The sequence below is a fragment of the Otolemur garnettii genome, unplaced genomic scaffold (genome assembly GCF_000181295.1).
Source record: "Otolemur garnettii isolate 467f Iridium unplaced genomic scaffold, OtoGar3 scaffold00042, whole genome shotgun sequence".
In the NCBI taxonomy this organism is placed as follows: Eukaryota; Metazoa; Chordata; class Mammalia; order Primates; family Galagidae; genus Otolemur; species Otolemur garnettii.
In genome coordinates, this window is record NW_003852437.1 from 4,289,129 (window position 1) to 4,310,416 (window position 21,288).

General features: G+C 40.7%; 1 protein-coding gene across 1 annotated transcript in view; it reads right to left on the bottom strand.

Annotated features, from left to right (window-relative positions):
- Positions 1-1,496: 1,496 nt before the first annotated feature.
- Positions 1,497-21,288, bottom strand: part of UTRN (utrophin) — a 513,062-nt gene continuing 493,270 nt past the window's right edge. Inside the window, exons 69-74 of the mRNA XM_023513504.1 lie at positions 16,029-16,187; positions 15,480-15,720; positions 12,436-12,544; positions 10,518-10,610; positions 5,395-5,417; positions 1,497-3,453 (exon numbers count right to left, since the gene is read on the bottom strand). Coding sequence (XP_023369272.1) covers positions 3,352-3,453; positions 5,395-5,417; positions 10,518-10,610; positions 12,436-12,544; positions 15,480-15,720; positions 16,029-16,187 — 727 coding nt within the window. The 3' untranslated portion in view covers positions 1,497-3,351. The remainder of the gene's footprint in view (positions 3,454-5,394; positions 5,418-10,517; positions 10,611-12,435; positions 12,545-15,479; positions 15,721-16,028; positions 16,188-21,288) is intronic.

The following is a 21,288-nucleotide window of genomic DNA, read 5'->3' on the forward strand; positions in this document are numbered from 1 at the left end:
GGTATAGGGTGTAGGTTTTCAGCAACGGCCTCCATTAGCACGCACACACCTCTGCCATTGCAGGAGAGCATCCCAGACGAGCCTGCTGGTGAATGAAGGAATCCAGCCAGGTGCCCCATCATTATAAGCTAGCCATCTCACATCAGTCAATAGCCAGTCAGCATCCGGACACAGGAGTAATCCAGCCAAGATCGGCAGAGCCCTCGGTGATCCAAGTCTGCTCACAAGTGTGCAAGTAATTGCAGCTGAGATAAGAAGAATCCTGTCTGGAGCAGCTGAACCCCACCTCCCATGAGCTAAATGTTTACTATTGAAGCTTTGTGGCTGTCCTGCAGCATTATTGTGACAACAGATAACTGATACCACAGGTATCAGATATGATGGTTATTTTTCCTAATCTCTGTAGCAGCCTCATTCTGGTCACTTAATGTACCTCAAAAAATACAAGTTGATATCATATGTCAATTAAGTTTCTGGACTGTACTTAGAGGTTACAGTAGGAGTGCTAGAGGTGGTTTACTGTATTTTCATTCAATTATCAATGAATTTAGAAAGGCCTTTGCAAAAGTTGGTCTTCTGCAACAGTGAACGTGGTTGGAGGGACAGATATCCAAAAGTAAACTACATTCTTTAAAATATATGTAATTTGAATGAAATTGAAAGGAAGCTGAAAGCTTTAGTATATGGCTTAGTCTGTTTCGTGTTGCTATAACACAACGCCACAGACTGGGTAATTTACAAAGAAATTTCTTTCTCCCATTTCTGGGGGCTGGGAAGTCCAACATCAAGGTCCCAGCATCTGGTGGGGGGCTTCTTGCTGCATCATCCCATGGTGGAGGGTGGCAGGGTAGGACATGCATGACCGAGAGGAAGAGAGGACCAAACTCACTGGAGATAACAAACCCATGCTGGTAATAATGACATTAATCCATTCATAACCTCTGCCCTGGGGATGTGATCACCTCTTAAAGGTCCATCTCTCAACACTGATCCACTGGGGATTAAATTCCCAAGACAAGAACCTTGGGGCACACTTTTGAACCACAGAAATACAGAATCACAACTTTTTCATTTGCTCTCACTTGTATTTTCAACTACCTGCTCAACAAATTCTTGGATACTAAAAGTTTCCTTAGGAATGCGTAACGTATTACTTCATGGTAAACAGGATATTTAAAATAGTTGTTCATCAGAATGCAACAGGTTTCTTTATTTTAACAAATTATATTTTGGATTTTGTATGTTGGATTGTAACATCCAACACGATTTTTCCTATCAATAAGCCTTCTATCTTAAAGGAAACTGAGAATCATAAAATTATACTGTGTGTGGGGGGGGAGGATGAGAGTAAGAAAAGATTTTGGTATGTATGAGAGAAATGACAGGAAAACACGTGTATTTACCAGGATAGAGGCGCTCTCTCTGTTTTATTTTCATAAATACACTCAGAGCTCAGATTCTATCAGTGAATCCAGCTGAAGAATATCAAAGTCATCTTGTGTTAAAATTACTTTTATTCAGGACGAAAAATACAATATGTAACCAGATTAGATGATCGTCTGTGATTAGTTCTTTAACACATATTTCAAAAGAATTACATACTTACTTCCCACTGTTGTTACTGCAATATATTTCTTTTTATTTATTATTACTTAGAAGGATACAATGTAGTGTTTTACGGAGCTTTTTCTTAATAGCAGATAGAGGACATTTTGCATACAAATACAGGCAGAAAACAAATTAACACGTGACTTTTCAAAGTAAGACCAAAGAGTACACCAAATCCTACAAGTTGAAGTTCAGAGTTCAGGGAATTTTTTTTTCTTTAAATAGGTGCTTTTTTGATTATGATCTGGCCTGATAAAAGCTCTACTTTGCAGACTGCAGTGGCATAAAGCTATTTCCAACACAATGGATGCAGATGGATCTGAGGTAGAAAGGTGGTCATGGCTTTCCTCGTATATAAAACAATTCTCTTCTTCTCAAAATATCTATGCTGCAAATAGACACCCCTGCCCCCAACCCACCCAACCTATTCTAAAAGAATAGCAATTTCTAACTTTAAGCCTCCTCTGGCAAGATCCCAGTTAAAGAGAACCCAAAGTTAAAATGTCTTACTGTTTTAAAAGTACATATGCTTGACTCAAAACATGTTATTTTCACTTTTTTTTTTTTTTTTGGTTTCTCTACATTTGGTAATTAAGTAACACGCTTAAACTTAATCCATTAAATGTCAAATCAGGAGTTGAACCAAATACCTAACTGAATGTGCTCCAAGGTAAAGGCAGAGGTACCACCGTCTAAGCTTTAACGCCGTCTCTCTGTAGAGGCAGCGACATAGGCTTTTGATAAACATCCTTTCCAAACATACTGATCAAGGGAAGGGCGATACAAGCTCTGCTGGTTCAGTCAAACGGTCAGATGAGAAAAGCATTGAATTTGTGTCGGCTTTCAGAAGGAAAATAGCGAGGAGTTTCAAGAATTGTAAAGGACTTGAAAATACACGACAAGGATAAAACTCTCTTCCAAGGGAACTAAAGACAATGACGTGTTCTGGGCTTACGACAGGTAAAGGCCAGCCGCGCATTTAATGACGAAAATCAAGACCGGGGAACAAGGAAAGATCGTATCAATTTTGTTTCTATGTCAAAACGAAAATAGGCTTAAATTGGCAACCTTTGGTAAAATGTTTGATAATGCAGTGTCCTCTATCATAGAGACTGGGACATAAAATAAATAAAGAAATCAAGGCCTACTTATATAAAGAATTGAATACACTGCAGGAAAAAAAAATCCCAATAGAAATGCCACAGGATTTTTCTTGGGGTTATCTAAGTGGTCACCAAAGAAGGAAGTGTCTGATGTGAAATAAAGTTAAACAGTATACACAAGGCTGTAGCCTAGTCCATATATATATATGTATACATATAAAATACTTGATTGAAATACATGAATTTATTAGTTTGGCCACACCATGGAAACAAATACATTAAATCTATTTGGTTATGTGGCTGATGAATTATAAATAACCGAAACATGATGGTAAAAGGATCAAAGAAATGAATGAAGTTATTGTACAAGGTTAATATGAACAGCAGAAGGAATGTAAAAATGAAAAGTGGTCTTCTAACGCTTAGGCAATTTTTGTCATCGTTATTAAAAAGACGCTACCATATTAGAAAGTCCCCACCCGCCTTCCCAGTGCTGTATACATTATACAAATCAGTGACAAATGGATCACCATTTCCAAATACCTCTCTGTTCGTTAATTTACAGTTGCATAGAAAGGGAAGAAGAAAACAACAATATATGGTCATTATAAAAACAAAATAGCCTTTTCTCTTTGGATAGTCAGTGTTTGACTCCTTCAGTAGAGCGCACAGTCAGTGCTCGACAGCAGGGGTCAAGGCGCCAGGGAGCTTCTGATTCAATGGAACTTGGAATTGGCATTTGCTGAAAAGGGCAATACTGTACGTCAGGAAATGTTGGTTGGCTGGACGAATACTTCACATTGCCTGCGGGAAGGGAACACGGCATCGTCAGAACCACAGTTACATAAATCATTATGGGTAGCAAAGACCTGTGACGTCTACAAGGAAACAGAAATGCTTCTTTCAAAAAGAGTCAAGCCTTATTCAGCTGTGTCCAGATGGGACCCCTAATTTCCTGTGATGAGGTCCTTCTCTCTCATCCTGAAGTTATCTAGGCTGTTTTTTTAACCACTGCAGCTAATTTAGAGGAAGGTCTGGAAGTTTTTTCTCTTGCCCTGGCTGGAAGCCAAGTTAAAATCGAGAGGACCTGGCCTTTGTCTGCTGGGGGTATAAACAGTGAGGGAAGGAGGCTGCCGCACACACTCTGCCCCCTCTGAGGGTGCCGGGAGGTCTCCTGCACAGAGGGCACCTTCACAGTCCCAACCCATCCCAGTCCGAAGATGGAGGCCAGAGAAGAGGAAGAGGAGACAGGAACCGTATTGCAGGGTGTGCAGTGGTGCCAGTAAAGGTCAATGTTCCAGGTAAGAGGGGAAATAGGAGGATATAAAAAGGACGCTCTTTATTTCTGCTCCCACACCAGGCATGGCCTCGCTTCTCTTTCTGTGAAGCTCACCCATCTGGTTCAATCACTGTGAGCACTAGTTTGCCTCTTTGCTTGAATCGCTGCACTTTGCTGAACCCCAACTTCAATTTGGGTTATATGCAATACTCAGCTGCTCTGGTGCCTGTGCTCGTAAACTGGAACATGACACACAGCTGGAGGGTGACACATAGCCCTGCAGACTGGCCTCATGTCAAACTGTCAAATTCATGCAGGCCCTCCAGGGATGGCCTTTAATGCTGCTGCAGTCACTCTTTGTTTCCCAGCCCGTCTGCGCTCCTCACACCTCTGAAACCTCCTGCTGAAGGCACCAATTCACTCAGACCACAGAAGCAAGCAGAGGATACCCACAGCTCTCACCACATCACCAGTCCATCCACACACCCTTTTCTTTTTTTCTGAGACAGAGTGTCACTTTGTTGCCCTCAGCAGAGTGCCATAGTGTCATAGCTCACAGCAACCTTAAACTCTGAGGCTCAAGGGATCCTCTTGTCTCAGCCTCCCAAGTAGCTGGGACTACAGGCACCTGCCACAACGCCTGGCTATTTTTAGAGATGGGGTCTCACCCTTGCTCAGTCTGGTCTCGAATTCCTGAGCTCAGGCGATCCACCTGCCTCCCTTCCCAGGGTGCTAGGGTTGCCGGTGAGAGCCATCATGCCCGGCCTCACACCCTTTTCTATTTTAAGGCCCCAGCCCCTCTTGCCACTAAGACAATCAGTGATCAGGTTCACTGTTTCAAAAAGATTAACAAACAAGTTCATGAAAGAACATGATCTTCAAAGGGCTACTGGGGTCTTGTGGCACATGATTATGAAAACTATCCGATAGGGACAAATTCTGAAGGGCATATAGCTGCCAATAGTTCTCAGCACATTTTTAAACAAAAAATTGCAACTATTCCTCCACTCAAAGCAACAAAAGTGTCTTTTAGTAACAGCCCCCCCCCCCTTTAAAGTCAATGTTCTGTGATAGCTTCCCGAAGCAGACACATTGGGGATACAGCAGTAGCCAAACCTATCTAGAGTAACTATGTGTACTTTGCATAAGATGCCAGTAAAAAGCTGTTAGAACAGAGGATCACACCCATTATACTGTTGGTGTCTGGAAGAACCTGGCTTGGAAGCTCCCATCCCGCCCCTGCAGACTGATAAACCGTAGTACAGAATCAACTAACCTGTACATGTCAAGCTAGTTTACTTTTGTACATAAAGAATACAGTAGAAGGAAAAGCAGCAGCGGCTAATCTGCTCACACTGGGTCGTGATCAGTAACAGTGAGGCCAGTCCGCCTGGCAGCTCTTACCTGTGGCCTGCTGGGGACATTTGCTGGAAAAGAAAAGAAAAGAAATCAGTTGGAGTTAGCAATCTTGGTTCGTTGGATGCAACTTTCAGGCATGCAAACATGGGGGATGCACATCTTTGTGCATGTGTGGGATCCACTCCGACTAGGACAATAACCCCAGCTGTTAAATGGATGCTAATAGGAAACTAAGAAACCAGTTTTTGGTGTTGAGTTCCTGGCTAAATCCTTTAACAAAGGCTAGTTTTCCTAGTTATTTTCACATATCCCATGTGATTTAAGATTTAATGTATACACCAAAGAATTCAGAGAGTGACATTTTCTAAAAAAAAAAAAGAAAACCTCAACAGGTCCTGTTTACATCATGCCGTGTATTTAGTTTGTGCCTCAGAACACAGCAAGTTCTCTTCATTTTGCTAAACAGCATCTTTTGTGACCACGGTGCTAGTCGGGGCGTGGAGCTCTAGTTACGGCCAACCTTGGCCCACCCTTGCTGCTCAGGCCCGGGAAGACAGTGGTCAAGGGCTTGTGTTAAGGGAAGGGCTGGCCTAAGTCTTGGCAGCCTTCTGGACACTTGAATGAATCATAATGCCTTGGACAGGCCCAGTGAGGAACACTGAGAAGTTAGAATAAGATGTCTAATGCGACTTTGGATCCCAGTACCTCAATTCCTTCTTGTTCTAGAGACTGTGACAATGACAGGTTCTGAGAGGGCTACTCCAAAGTCTCCTATCAGCCTCTGCTGTTCATCCCTCCCTTTTCTGTATTATCTCATTCTAGACAGTAGGGAATAAAAGAGAAGACCACCCCCACCCCCAATGATGGCAGCATCTGTTCTTGATCAAATAAGAATTGTTCCTAGTCGACTAGCATGTCACATTCCTTCCATCTCTCCCACTTCTATGCCGAAGCAGAAAAAAGGCAGGAAGGAAAGGCGCCCTTTCTATGAAGCCTGGAGGGAAAGTATGAGCCCAGTGTTTGGGAGAGGAATTGGGCCCAAACTGGCCTGGTCCCACCAACATGTAAGTCTCTTATCAGAGAAAAAGACTGGACCTCCATACGTACGTGAGCTATCTCCAAGGGATGGTTGAGCTGAATTATTATTAAGTTACACCACAGCTTTACATGTTCCTTCCAAAACAGACAGAATTATGTTTTCCTTGTAACAAATATAACAAATAGACCCTTGAGTTCAATCCATTTTGCTTTGGACCAATACTTTTAACCTGACGGCTTTTTATCAAATAAAAGGCTATGAGTGCTCCCCTTGGAAAAATCATACAAACATATTTTAAAAGGAAATCATTGCATGTCACTGGGTTCTCAGGTTTTGATGAATGTCATTCAAGCTTAATAAACATAGGAAATGTGTGGGTCAAAAATCCTATTCAAAGCATTTCTTGGTTTATCAGCAAAAATACTTAGCTTACGAACAGCGCCCCATATGTATGAAAGACATAAATGAAAAAAACCTGACAAAAAATTTACACTAAAAAAGAAATGGTTACAGGAGTCAATGGGAATTTTACTACGTACATTGGTAAACAAGCAGCACCACTAAATTCTCATCATTAACTCTTTGCCAGGAAGGGATAGAAATGCCTGTCTCTCTGCTCTGAAACTCAATATAAATAATTTTAAAAGACGTTAAAAGGCCATAATTCAAGGATGCTATCAGAACCAACTGGGATGTTAATTCAGAAGGAGGAATTATAAAGTGTTCTGTGCAATATGTAGATGCAATTCAAAAGCATCATGTTTAAGAAAGTCGGCGATTCATGCGATTAGGATTTATGAGTACAGTTTCATTTTAATTCCAGGACTGCCAGGAGTGGAAATTCATTTGGGGTCATGCTAATTTTTAATCCACCAAGGATCAAAAGTCAAGATTAACATGCAGATCAATTCATTGTATGCTGGCGACAAGCAATTTTAAAGTTCTCATTAGTTACAGGGGCTCAAGGGATTGGCTTGGCTTTGGGAGGGTGCCAATCCGATTTGTTTAGGCAAATCCTCCAAAGGTGGTCAGTAAGCTTTGGGAACTGCAAAGACTTATTAAAATATTTGCTAGTTGAACAACTTACAAGGGGCAACAAAGCAAAAGAATCATATGTAGAACCTTCTGAGCATTATGTGGGAAAGCTTCAACAACTTAACCTTCCCGGACAGAAAATGTGATCATTTGTTCATTCATTTGTTCATTCAATTAAAAGACCTGTACTGAGAAGTCTACGTCACACGCTGACTTCTATTCTGCATCAATTTTTAAAAGGTTTAATGACTTTTGGCAGAATTTTAAAATATTTATCAATTTTACAAATGGGCCAATTCAGTCTTTATTTTTATGGAAAGCTCTCCTTATCGTGGGTATTTGTATATTATGAAGCAAAATGTGAATATCAATGTCAAGAAGAGCAAACTAAACCCAGACTAACAGCAGGACTTTTAGAAGCCAAAAACAACGATCTAGATGGCAAAGGCGTCTGCAATACACTATTCATCATTTCATAAATGGGATGTATTTCAATTCTTCAAAATAACACACGACTAGTAATGCTTACTCACAGAAAACTACAAATATTACAAATATCTGTGAACGTGCAAAGTTAAGACCATGAGAACATGGAGCCAGTTCCCCCTTAAGGAGTCTGAGGGCTTCACAAACCACCCCCACCAAGAATGATGCCAGAATAGGGGGAACCAAAGCAGAGGAGAGGTTCACCTGTGATGTGGGTCTCACTGATATGTACTCTGCTCAGGAACTGAAAGATTCCCAGCCAATAAGAATTTTATACTTGCCTTTAAAGGGAGGCTGTAACATGAAATAAACATGTTTACTTCTTAGGATTCATTTTTGCTCTATAATTATGATTACTTTTATTAGATTCCATTTTAAAAAACAACACGTGTCACCCTTTTACAAAATCTCGATGTAATAATATATCTTGAGAAAGATGTAAAAGTAAGTTCTTTAAAAAATGGAACTTGTAGGGTGGCACCTGTGGCTCAAAGGACTAGGGCGCCAGCCTCATATGCCGGAGGTGGCAGGTTCAAACCCAGCCCCGGCCAAAAACTGCAAAAAATAAATAAATAAAAATAAAAAAGATAAAAAATGTAACTTGTAAAAATCACAATTTAAAAAAAATTATTTATTTATTTATTATTCTTATTCTTTTGAGATAGAGTCTCACTCTGTCAGCCTGGGCAGAGTGCCAGCGGGTCATAGCTCTCATAGCAACCTCAATCTCTTGGGCACAAGTGATCCTCTTGCCTCAGTCTCACGAGAAGCTGGGACTACAGGTGCCTGCCACAACACCCAGCTGGTTAATCACAAATGTTTTGAATAAATTTTACTATGGAAATTACATATTTTATAGTGATTACAAAGATTACATTGAAAAATATTTCCCTTCCTGGTTGTCATGGCCAACCCACTTTTAAATTAAAAATGACCACTATGACATTTAAAACTTTTATCCAGGCTTTGATGTACAGAATTTGTTCTTAACAAACTGTTCATGTATTTAGGTGTCAGCTGAACTAAAAGGTGATTTCACTTAGAAATCAAATTTTGAAACTGTGTCTTATAAGAACTATAAAGAAGTTTTATCTAGCCTTTAAGTGACAAACAACTTAGCACCAAAACCTCTAAAAAAAAGTCAATCTTGAATTATAATTAACATAAAAGATGGAATCTGTTCGTCTATTACGGTGGACACAGAGCATGAAAAATATGCAACAATCTAATAGCATGTGGGCATCTACTGACCCATGGAAGCTTCTGCAGGACTCCACAAAGCACATGCTCTTGGGGAGGGGGGACTACTGTGGGCATTTACATATCATAAATGTGATTGCGTCAGTTTTGAGAAGAAGAAGATTATTATAGAATTATACATAAAAATCTGGGAAATGACACACCTGCAAATGCTATATGCTTATGGAAACTTATCTACCCTTCAGACAAATACTTCTGAAAATTCAGAGACAAATATATTTTATTTAAACGGTTGTCTTCACATCCTACAGAATGATATTTATAAAACTACAGGGGGGTATAAAATGAAGAATCATTTTTTAATGAAGTCAGTATATCTTATTTATGTATATTCCTGATCACTGAGAGTACCTTTTTCCTCACTTAGGAGGGTATTTTGGAAGGAGATGACAGAAAAGGGTAAAATAAGAGGCTGTAGTTTATATGAGATCTTAGCTTAGTGACGGCCTAGACGTAACATTAGTGTGAGAGGAAATTCCCCCTCAAAATAAATACTATCTTAATATCCCTTAGAATATTATTTGAGTATATAATTTTAGCATTAATACGGATATCTGTGTAAGTAAGCAGTTTCTGTTAGAAACGGCAGAAGTGTTTCAGTGAGAGCTCTGCAGAAATTGCAAGGTGGTGAGATGCTGAAGAGAAAACACAGACCAAAATGAATACCTAAGAATCATTATATATTAGACAACTATTTTAAATTGCACGTAAACTTTATGCACTATAATCTCCTCTGGGATTTGACTGTTTTTATTTGGTTGTTTTGTGGATCTTGGCTGTTCATATGGAAAATTCACAGGGTCACAATCTGTGATGTTTTACATTATTTGGACTTTATACAATGACCATTTGATTCCATGAGAAAAGGAACCAGACAGGAAACAACTGAAAAAGGAAAATAATCCCTATCTGTACTAGAATCCGATGACATCAGAGAACAATGTCCGAAGAAAAGAAAGGGAATACATTAGACAAGCCATTTTCATGCCGATAAAAGCTCTTCTTTGAAGTAATACGCATTTCTTAAGACAGCTTGCATTGAAGAAGGTAATTTCTTCTTAAAATCAGACTTATTTTATTTATCTTCATCTTATCACTCATAAGGGAGATTAAGGAAGCTCAAAACGCAGGCCCACACTGTGACTGCACCCCCGCGATGTGATGGTATGGAGGCTGAGTTTCATATTTGCTCTCAACATACGCCATGTACACCTTATTTTCAAATAATATTCAATCCTGCTTCTAATGCTGGTTTTTATTATCTTACCAAATAAGACAAGAAGCTGCAGGCAGAGAAAGAGAAAGGGCAGGGAGAGAGTAGTGGTGGTGTGGCGGTCCCCATACTCACGGCAGCAGGAGGGGAACGTGCTGTTGATCTGCTCCATGACCTCTGTGAGATCTGTGCTGGTGTCGTGTGGCGGGGCCAGCAGGTCCTCTCCCGCTGTGACAGCACAAAAAAAGAACAACCAACTTCCTAAAACTCCTATCTGGACTGTCATCAAAACCCAAATGCAAGAGAAAATACTACTAGCAGCCTCCAATTATGAAGGTGAGAAAAATTCTCATTGATAATGACAACTTTAGGGGAGAATACGGAAATCATTTTTATTTAATTAGTTGGTAATATAATTTTATATATAGTAGAACCTCTTTAAGTTGGCCTTTCAAACCACTGTAACAAACTGGTCAACATATGGAGGTGGTCGACCTAAAGAACTAGGCCAACTGTACTGACACGTAGGTGAGGTGCACGTCCTGTCCATGAAAATCAGGTCAAGGTAAGGTGGCAGTCAGTGTAGGTGTGGGTGGTCAATGTGGAGGTTCTCCTGTAGTTGCAATGTACTAGATGTTTGTGTAGAAAGGACCCATTCACCAAGGGAAAAGCAAGACTGAAAAATAAATAATACTTCATATTATTTCAACTAGCAAGAAATCTATTATTTGAGAGTATTTTTCATACAAAAAAAAATACTCTGCTAATTTTCTTTTTCCTTCCTTCTTTGTTTCTGAAGCCTTCAGTCTAGGCTAGCTTATCCTGCCACAAAGGAAAGTATCTCTTTGAGACAGAGTCTCAAAGTATCTTCTGATACTTTTTACCTTGATGTGTATTTTTACTCTATAATCAATAATTAAAGCAATTCTCTTATTCTTATTCTTCTGTTTCATGTACTAAAAGATATCCCACAAATAAACTAATTTTGTTAAAATTCTACAGTAGGATTTTAGAATTTGGATTTCACTGAGAATAAAACGTCATTCCTGAGTCCTTAGTCTACTGAGCCCTTGCTAACATCAGTGACGAGTTTCCAGGGAGCGGCAGTGACGGGCTGGGCGGGACTTCTGACTTGGACGGGACAGGTGGGGAGTGTCCACATGGATTTGGATGGAGAAAAATAGACAAATGAGCTCCAAGGCCTGGTCGGGGAAAACCATCATGTTTGGTATAATGCGGTTTAGTACTATGCTGAATATTATACTGAATATGCACAAATGTGAAATTTTAGAAATAGAAAACGTGCCTTAAAAAAGAAGACAGTGAAGAACCGACTCAAGGCAAATAAAAAATAATTTCTCACTCATTCTCAACTTTCACCAAAATTTAACACACTAATACACATTATATAAACAAATATTATGACTTGTCATTATTTTTTTTAAATTTCAGGTTAATGTGAGGGGACAAACAACTAGGTTACAATATTTGCATTTGTGAGGTAAAGTCCCTCTTGTTGTTGTGTCCCGCACCCAAGAGGTGTTCCATATGCCCTTACATTGTCCCTGTTAAATGGGAGCACACCAATCCCCTCCCAATTATTATTCGAAAAACGTATTTTATTTATTTATTTAGAGACAGAGTCTCACCATGTCACCCTGGGTAGAGCACTGTGGCATCACAGCTCACAGCAACCTCTAACTTTTGGGCTTAGGCGATTTTCTTGCCTCAACCTCCCAAGCAGCTGGGACTATAGGCACCTGCCACGACATCTGGTCATTTTTTTTTCCTGCAGCTGTCATTGTTGTTTAGCTGGCCCGGCCGGGTTCAAACCCGCCAGCCTCAGTGTATGTGGTCAGCACCATAACCACTGTGCTATGGGTGCCCAGCCAGAAAACTGTATTTTTTGATATTCCTTAAATGGATTTGCACTTATTTCAGACCAAAGATAACAAAACTCTTTATGCTCTACAGCACCAATGTAAGAATGCTACTTATCATGAAACCACACAAATAGCCAAGCACAAAGTAGCTGTGACTGGGGGACACTGACCTGCCTGGTGGAACTGTGGACCAGGGTCTGGATCCAGCGGGTAGCTCAGAGTAGAATTCTGGGGCAAGGCCCAGGGGGAGACACCATTAATTCGGGAATCAGATTCAGGCTGGAATCACAGCAGAGAAAGGATTCAAATGACTGTAAAGTAAAACATTCCCTTTCCAACTTCCCCTCCTTTACCTTGGGTAATTAAAACTAATAGAGTTCTTTGCCTTCACACAATTCCAAATACATTTTATTCTCAGTTGGGGAGGAGGCTGCTGGTATTTCACCTGAGCACCAACTGGTCCTCCCCTTTCTACCTGGGCACCTCAAAGAACTTACTTGGTTATGCTGTGAGATTGATTCATCGATGTCATTTTAATCCCTCAATTTTCTCTCTATTATTTTAATAACTGCCAAGTGAACTTAGAAACATATTTCATTCATCTTTAAAACACCAGCACTAGGCTTCTAATATACAAAATTTATCCAATTTCAAAATCAGCTCATACTTAAAGGCACTATTAGAGAGTAGTTGAGCATATGATTTTGGATTCCGATTTCTTGGATTCCAATTCCAATTTCGTTGTGTAATTCTGACAAATTATATAATCTTCTGTGCCTCAGACTCTTTATTTGTAAAACAGAACTGGTAATAACAGTGGCTGTGTCACAGGGCCTTGGGAGGGGAGTGACGAATTACTATATCTAAAACGACGAGAAGAGTCTGTCACCGAGTAAATACTTTGTAAATGCACGCTTTCACAAATCTTTGAAACAGTGGTGGGTATGTTGACAAGTACATGATCAAATTAGAAAGTGTGATCCACTATACAGGGAACACAGAAGTTATGATTTTTTCAATACAGATTTTTTAAGTAAGTCTATATTGATTGGAACCTGGTAGTTTTGCCAGTTTTCCCTATCAGAGTTGAATTTTCCATCTACTCCTGGCATTCATCACATGAACCATTAAGAAGAGATCAGAGTCCTACAGTCTGGGATACCCAGAGCCAGTGAGATACCTGCTGTGTCTGCGAGCAGTACTGTGCAATTCTCAAGGCATGTGAGCCATTACGCAGTGCTGTCTAGTGGGAGGGAGAACAGGGGAAGGGAAGAGTGAGCAGAAGAACCTTTGGCTCTACCAAGAACATCAACAAACCATGGTGAATAAAGGTTTCACACATGGCTTCCTTTTGCAGTGACTCTTCATATGCACTAAGTTATTAACACTAACACTTCATAATCTATTTCTTTTTTTTTTTTTTTTTTTGAGACAGAGCCTAACTTTGCCTTCCTTGGTAGAGCGCCATGACGTCACAGCTCACAGCAACCTCAAACTCTTAGGCTCAAGCCATTCCCTTGCCTCAGCCTCTCAAGTAGCTGGGACTACAGGGGCCTGTCACAACGCCCAGTTAGTTTTAGAGACGGGGTCTTGCTCTTGCTCAGGCTGGTCTTGAACTCCTGAGCTCAGGCAATTGATCCACCCATCTTGGCTCCCAGAGTGCAAGGATTATAGGCATAAACCACCATACCCAGCCTACACTTCATACTCTATATAAGAGAGATTTGGAAACTTTAAATTTGTAGTAAGAACAAAGTAATTTTCTAGTGTATGTGACTGGTACTGAGGTGAGTACACTCAAACATTCCAGACAGCTTCTTGAAAGCCAGCATTTGGGTAGCTCTTGCAGAATTTTTATTTTCTAAAGATATAGAATCTGGAGGCTCTGAAGTAAGCCTTCCACAGAATAGTCTCACACACATTTCTGAAACAGCACGAAACATATAAAGTATGTGGTCCAACTATGAAGAGTGGCCTGTGGCCCACTATGTAGGTAACACAGAAATTATAGTGTTTTCAATTACTCTGACAAGTTAAAAAGACATGGCAACTGCAAAGGGATGGTTTTCCAAAATTTGAGAAGATCACTGGAGAGAAAGTTGCTTCTGCTTTGAGTCGATATATTGTTTCTGGCCCCCTTTCACGCTGCCTAGGGGCCCCACGCTGAACTGGCTAGAGAAAGAGGCCCAAGATGACATAAATGTTGATGGCAGGGATTCTGCAAGTGACAGGAGCTCCTGGCCCCATTCTACACTCTGTGAACCTGTGGCAAAGGTTTCTCCATCACTAATTCTGTGACAAGAGTCCTAGCTACTATGCGTGATCAAGAACTTCATCTTCTGCAGTGTGTTGTGTCTCTTACAGGTGATACTACCTTGTTCTACATGCTTGTTTATATGATGCCATCTCGTTACGGTCCCTAACAAGACTGTGGACACAGAAAGGCAGAAACTATACTGATGCTTCTGTTACATCCCACAGACTGGTGTTCCTCAAAATTGAAACTATTACCCATCGGTGAGTTAGAGAATCAACTCACTAGGTCCTGACCAGCATTAAGAAAGAAAAACAGAAGACGAAGAAAAGGAAGAAAGGAAGGGAGGGAGGAAGAAAGGAACAAGAATAGAAAACAGAGTTGGCATTTTCCTACAAAGGTAAGCATTATCTTGTCCTCATCCTCCAGGTGTGTATTCATCATAATGTAAACTGCATTTCTTACTGTCAGGGAAGTTTGCAAGCAACTGCCATAAAACACGATACAGTGTTAGGGAATAACAGTGGCAAATTAATAACCATCTGGTACTTGATTTCTTGAAAATAGAAAATAATTATTCCTGGAGTCAGTGTTTCCAGCTCATTGGAAGAAGCTTTAGGATGCAGATTTCAGGTCACTTGCTCTCCCTTTATCTCCACAGATGCTTCCCATGTGTAATTTAAGCGGATATATGTCTTTCCCCACAAACAACTCAGAGCGGAGATAGATTTCAGTGTCAGCACGGGAAATTCCACCAGAAGCTGTGCAAACGCATTTTTTGTGCAAAAGAGGATTTAATGCTTACATGTGCAGGGAAAAAAATTCTAAGCCGGTCTAAATTAAGCATGGAGGTGAGAAATTTAAAGTGGACCTCTTTATCCCTACTGACACCTGGCCCAAGTCCCAGGGCCACGGACAGGTGGCGTGGGGAAGTGCGACACCGAATTCTGCACACCCTACCTGCTCCAGCAGCTGTCGGAGGCGGTGGAGCTGAGACTCCAGCTGTTTGTTGTGATCTTCTAGAATCTGCATCCGAGCCTCCAGCCGTCCTTTGTGCTGCCTGAGGAGTTTGGCTTCGGCTATAAGTTCTGAATCCTCCGACGTGTGGTGTGGAGACACGATGGAGTCCGGGGGTGACCCGACGGGGAGCCCCCTTCTCAGGTGCTGCTCCTTCAGCTGCTCGTATTCCACCTGCAGATTTCTGATGCAGAAAAGGAAAATGGAGCGAGTCACTGCTGTCTTCTCTCCAAAGTTGTCTGTGAGCTTCCAATTTAAAGTTAGCTCATGCTATATCCTTATGTAAACATCTGTATTACCAGTCAGAAGGGAGTATGTGAATAGAACTGTATCTTTAAGCAACTAGATGCCATCACCAATCCCCAATCACAGATCTTTAATGTCCTCTAACTTGACTCTGCTATGACTTCATGGACAGAGAATGGGTAACGGCTGTGTTAGATTCACATGAGAGAGAAGATGATGTATTTTCTTCTCCCTGGCCTAGCCCACCTTTGTTCTTCCTCCAGGTCAGCGATGATCCGCTCCAGTTCTCCGCGTTCTTCCCTTTCCACTGACTTCAGGATCTGAGCTGGGCTCTGCGGCTGGCTCACCGGGGACTCCCCTCCGAGTGTCTGACAGTACTGCTGGATGAGGGCGTGCTCGTCCTCCCTAGTGACAAAGGAACAGACCCAGAGGTTCACAACTGCACAGTGACGTGTCTGGACACAAAGGAAGCAGAAACAATGATGACCAAGATGGCAGCCGGGCCAAGTTCGCCTTAGAGCTCAGTCTGGCCATCACTTTCCTTTTAAAACTCTAGGAAGAAATTCATCTAACAGTGCATGTATATTATATCCATGTATAAGCCAACATTTCAGAGTCTAATGGCTCTTATCTTACAAACCTCGGAAGAGATACTTTACTCAGCAGAGGAAATAAAAATAAGGCAGAACACTTAAACAGTTAATATAAAAGACAGTGTAGGCAAAAATCTATCAGCAAATGCCCAAAGAGTAGATTAAAAGACCATTGAGTAAGAATAAGCTGCCTTTAGCATCTGGTTGAAAGCAATTTCGAAATGCATTGTAACCCATATAATGGGGTTTATAATCTTTATGGCTTTTATTTAAATAAATCAGCACAAATTATAATTGTAGATTTTATGAAATATCTACCAATATCTACTGGATCATATCAGTAGGTCACTTTTAGGCTTGATATTCTGCATCTGAATGAGAAACAACATCTAATTCACTTGGTTCTCCCACTTACCTAACTAGTAGTAATGTGGCTGAATGAACGGCTGACATGGGTGGAAGCATAATAAAGCAACAAAGTTGACACATTTATGGCACGGAGATGCTTCACAGTAGGCCCAGATTTTCATGAGAGAGAGATCTTTCTTTAGAAGAGAGATCTCCCAACTAATGGTAGCAGGAGATCACTTTAGAGCAGACTGTCCTTGGTCTGTTTTGATAGATTTTTGCACATAAGCCCTGGAATATATGAATTTATAGGCTAGGGCATCAGGAAAACCTGACCTAAGTTATGTAGCTATTAGAGTATAAAATGGAGTTGTCCCATGACTGGAGCAGTCCCTACTTGTATAAGCCACATGGCTGTAAATATCCCTTAGAGACGTCCTCTGGTACTCTGGGATCAGGGTGTATCCTAACGCAGCCAGAAAGGATCTGCTCTCCAGTCCTGGCAAGCCCTGGACCTCTCGACTTCTCTTGAGCCTTGCGGTTTCCTGTGCCCCTGGACTCACTAGTAATGTCTGATGTTAGGCAAGAGCTCTAGATCTTGGGATTCTGCCTTGAAAATCCACCTCGGTGTTATTGCACTTTACTCTGACAAAGAGGGGACTGGAAATTTTATCTGAAGATTAGCTAATTATTAGAAAAGCATCATCCTGAGCACTGACATCAGAGAGAGAGCGAGAGATGAGGACGCAAAGAGAAAAACGAATGTTGGGGTGTTACACTGGCCAAGAAGCCAGACCAGAGGGTCAGATGAGCCCCTTGATTCATCTTGCTTCTTCTATCAATGAAACTCCCCCTTTTCTGTCCTTCTCTAGATATATAGAGATAGAGAGGGAATATGTGCATGCGTTTATACATATGTATACATATTTAAATTAAGTTCACTCGCTTTGGTTAAGATCAAACAAAGATACCAACTTCACCTTCCGGCTTTTGTCAAATACATTTCAAAAGGGATTTGGGGTGAAACTCTTATAGTTGGAAACATGAAATAAGGAACACGAATGGGATGAAGATTAGAGCAGTGATTTTCAGATGGTGTGCCGCAGCACACTGGTGTGCCCTGAAAATTTTTAAAGATCATTAATTAAATTATCTGTGAAGGAAGTTCAAGGCACAGTAAGTCTATGCCTTTCTTATTACCTTTTGTTTGATTGCCATCATTTAAGTGTGCCCTGAAAGTTTAACTATAGGTTCGGTGTGCGGTGAGATAAAAACAGTTGAAAAACAGTGGATTAGAGTAACCTACGGCATCATCCTTTGATTTCCTTTCCTGAGAAAATGCAGCATCACTGGGAAATAAATGAGGGAGCCTCTCGAAGAATCCAGGCTGATTCTAGGTTCAGAAGCGTGAGGAGAAGAAGAGGAGAGGGTGGGTACTCCACCACCGCAGAGAGGAGCATTTGAAAACAGATTGAAAAGCTCCTGATTGCCCATTTAGCCAAATCAAACAGAAACCTGGCAGTGATGTGTGTATGTGTGTGTGTCTTCCTGATAGGAAGTAAATGCCCAATGCCCTAACCTTGCTATGTTATGCAGGGGCAGAAGCAGGCTGTGAGACGAAGGGCTCAACACCACCGAGACACCAATTAGCAAAGGATCACGCAGCACTAAGCCAGTGACACCTGGAGGCACCTCACCAGCGCACGTGGGGTGCACGTGGGGAGAGAGGCAGCAGAGGATGAAAATGACAGAGCTGAATATGGCCAGGACAAATAGACAAAACAAAATAATAGCAAAATAAGAGCACAGTAGAACGTTTCGTAAATACGTGTCAGGAGGAGAAAGATCTGCATACAGTTAGAAACTGAAAAGACAGCGAATCTGAAAAATAGTAACAAAGGAACATTCGTACAAATCCTTGGGAAATGTCTATATTTTAATGTTAAAGAATCATAAGCAATCAGCCAGAAATCAGAAATAAAAAAGTCATTTCTAGACTAGGTTTAATCTCCTACCTTCTATAATATTAAATGTCTAATCACAATGGAACATGATCTAGAGTCCTACCTAACCCAGCCATTCATACGACGAGGCCGGCCATTCATTTACCCAGGCAAAGGCCTTTGTCCATGTGGCAAAACAAAGAATGAGTGAGGACAGGGCAAAATAGAATAAAAATAAGATGGTGATTCAGGTGTTACAATAAATAAGAAGTAAACTGGTTCTTGCGCCAGTTAAAAAAATAATCAATTATATGAAATCTGTGAATAATATACCCAGAAGAAAATAAAGACTGAACTTAAAAGTTAGAGAAGTAACAGAAAGATAACAAGAATTAAAAGAAAACTTGGGTCTCTGAATCTGCCTGGTAATCCGGTGGCCACAATTTGATCAGGGATTGTGGCACAGAGTTTCTCTGATATCACAAGGCACCATTATGTTATTTATGCCCTTAGAACATGAATACAGTGCCTGCATCAGGGATTAAATATAGTGCTCAATATTAAAGCAACTAAATTTTTGTTCTACAGAGCTGAAATTAGATTTGAGATGCATTTTTGTTGTCAAAATTTACAGAGGTTCACTTCTCTGGGGCAGTTGATGGGGGTTAACGTATTATAATTATCATCACCACTATCATTATATTCTTTCATTAAGGGCATCTGGAAAATAATTATGGCAATTTTCACAAAAATAGGAATTTAAAAATCATTTACATATAATGTACAATTTTAGTCTTCAGTGTTTTTCACACATTATTAAGTCTAAAAATTAAATATAAAAATAGATACATTCCAGTTCTTAATTATACACAGTAAAAACCCAGAGTACACTCTTTCAAGGCAGGGAGAGCATGAGTTACCAGATTAGGGTCATTAGACATCAATCGTATGTCTTGTGTTAAAATAGAAAACATTGCAAAAATACAGGTCTGCGTGAACAAAGCCATCAGATGGACTAGGGTTAGACTATAATTAAGTTACTCATAGTAAATACTATCTAGATTACAAAGTTAGTACACAATGGCAAAATTAGTACAGATGACAAAAGAACTGTGATTCATTCATTGAGCTTTTGAAAGTAGACAGGATGCAGATAAAAATAACAAGGATCTCCTTCCTTTTAAGGATTATTTTGTTCCAGGCTTCAGATATACAAATTGCAATGCCAGTGCAAACCAGAGGCAGCCTCCCCATTCAATCCTTCCACAGAAATCATTGTCACCCAAGGGCGGAGGGCAGATGGGAATGAGTCAGCAGTGGCTTAAGGAACTATTGTCCTTGGGTTCCTCCTTCTGAGAGTCCCCAGAGCCATCATGGGTTTTGGACCTTTCTGAGACTCACATGGTTGCTCAATTCTTCCTTCAAAGATACTTAGTATCCTCAAAATTTATTTCTTATTAAATTGTCCAGAGTCGTCTTTCAGAGAAACAGGGAGTATTGGGAATCGGGTCTAAATATGGAAAAAATGCCATCAATAGTGGTTCATAGTCTCGCCCATGGTACATGGAGGTGCAACCAATAATTAACTCACTCCACGAAAGATGAAGCCATGGGGATCAGAGAATTTCTCCCATGGGTCAATTTGAAGGAAAGAGTCTCCGACTGCAGGCAGAATGGCTGCTTCTGAAGACCCAGAATGAATAAAAGGGCCTTCAATAAAAACAGAATTACAACTCAAATTTCAACATTCTTACCTCAAAGCATAGGGCTTTCTTTTATTGCTGAATATTTGTGTGACTGAGGTCACTCAAAACCAAACATAAGAGTTTGATTTTGATCTAGCAGTTTGCTGGATTAGAAAACTTTCTAAATTGAAAACCTGGTTAGGTCTTGAATGTGAAGGGGGTGTTGATGAGACCAGGCAGAATTGGCAAAGGATGGTGACAACCTCCAGGAGAAATGGAGAGACCTGCACATCCCTGACCTCTGCACCAAGGGAGGGAGGTGCCCTCCATCCTATACAGCAGAGACAGTGCCATGGCTTGGCCAGGGCACCCCATGCCTGGAGCCAGCACTCTTGGCTCTGAACCCAAGTTCTACCACTGACTGACTGTGAGACCTTGGGCGAGTTTTTTAACCTCTCAGGGCTTCCATTTACTCATCTGTAAAATGGTGCTAACGATGTGGGGAAGGGCACCCTCTCAAAGGGTTTTATGAAATTAAACAAAGTTGGGCAACATACTTGGAATAGGACCGGCTCTGAGTATGTTCTAAGGAAGAGGCAGGGTGGCTTTTTTTGTATCATCACAGTTATTATTCAAGAATAATAAAACCTCAAGAGATGCCTAGGGGTAAAGTAGAGAATTTAAGAAAGGAAAAAATTTCTAAAAGTATCACGGATATCGGTTAACATATCACTTTTTGCTTAAATTGCCTTGAATTGATTTTTAATCTTTCTCAACAGTAACAAAACTTCTATTACCTTGACATTGGCTACCTCTAGATATAGTTCTGAGAATGGAGCAAAAAGCTTTCTTGAGAAGCCACTGACCCCTCATTCAGAAGCTGACTGTACTGTTAGGTGGTCTGGAAAACTGCCATCCACTCTCTCCTAGGACGGCA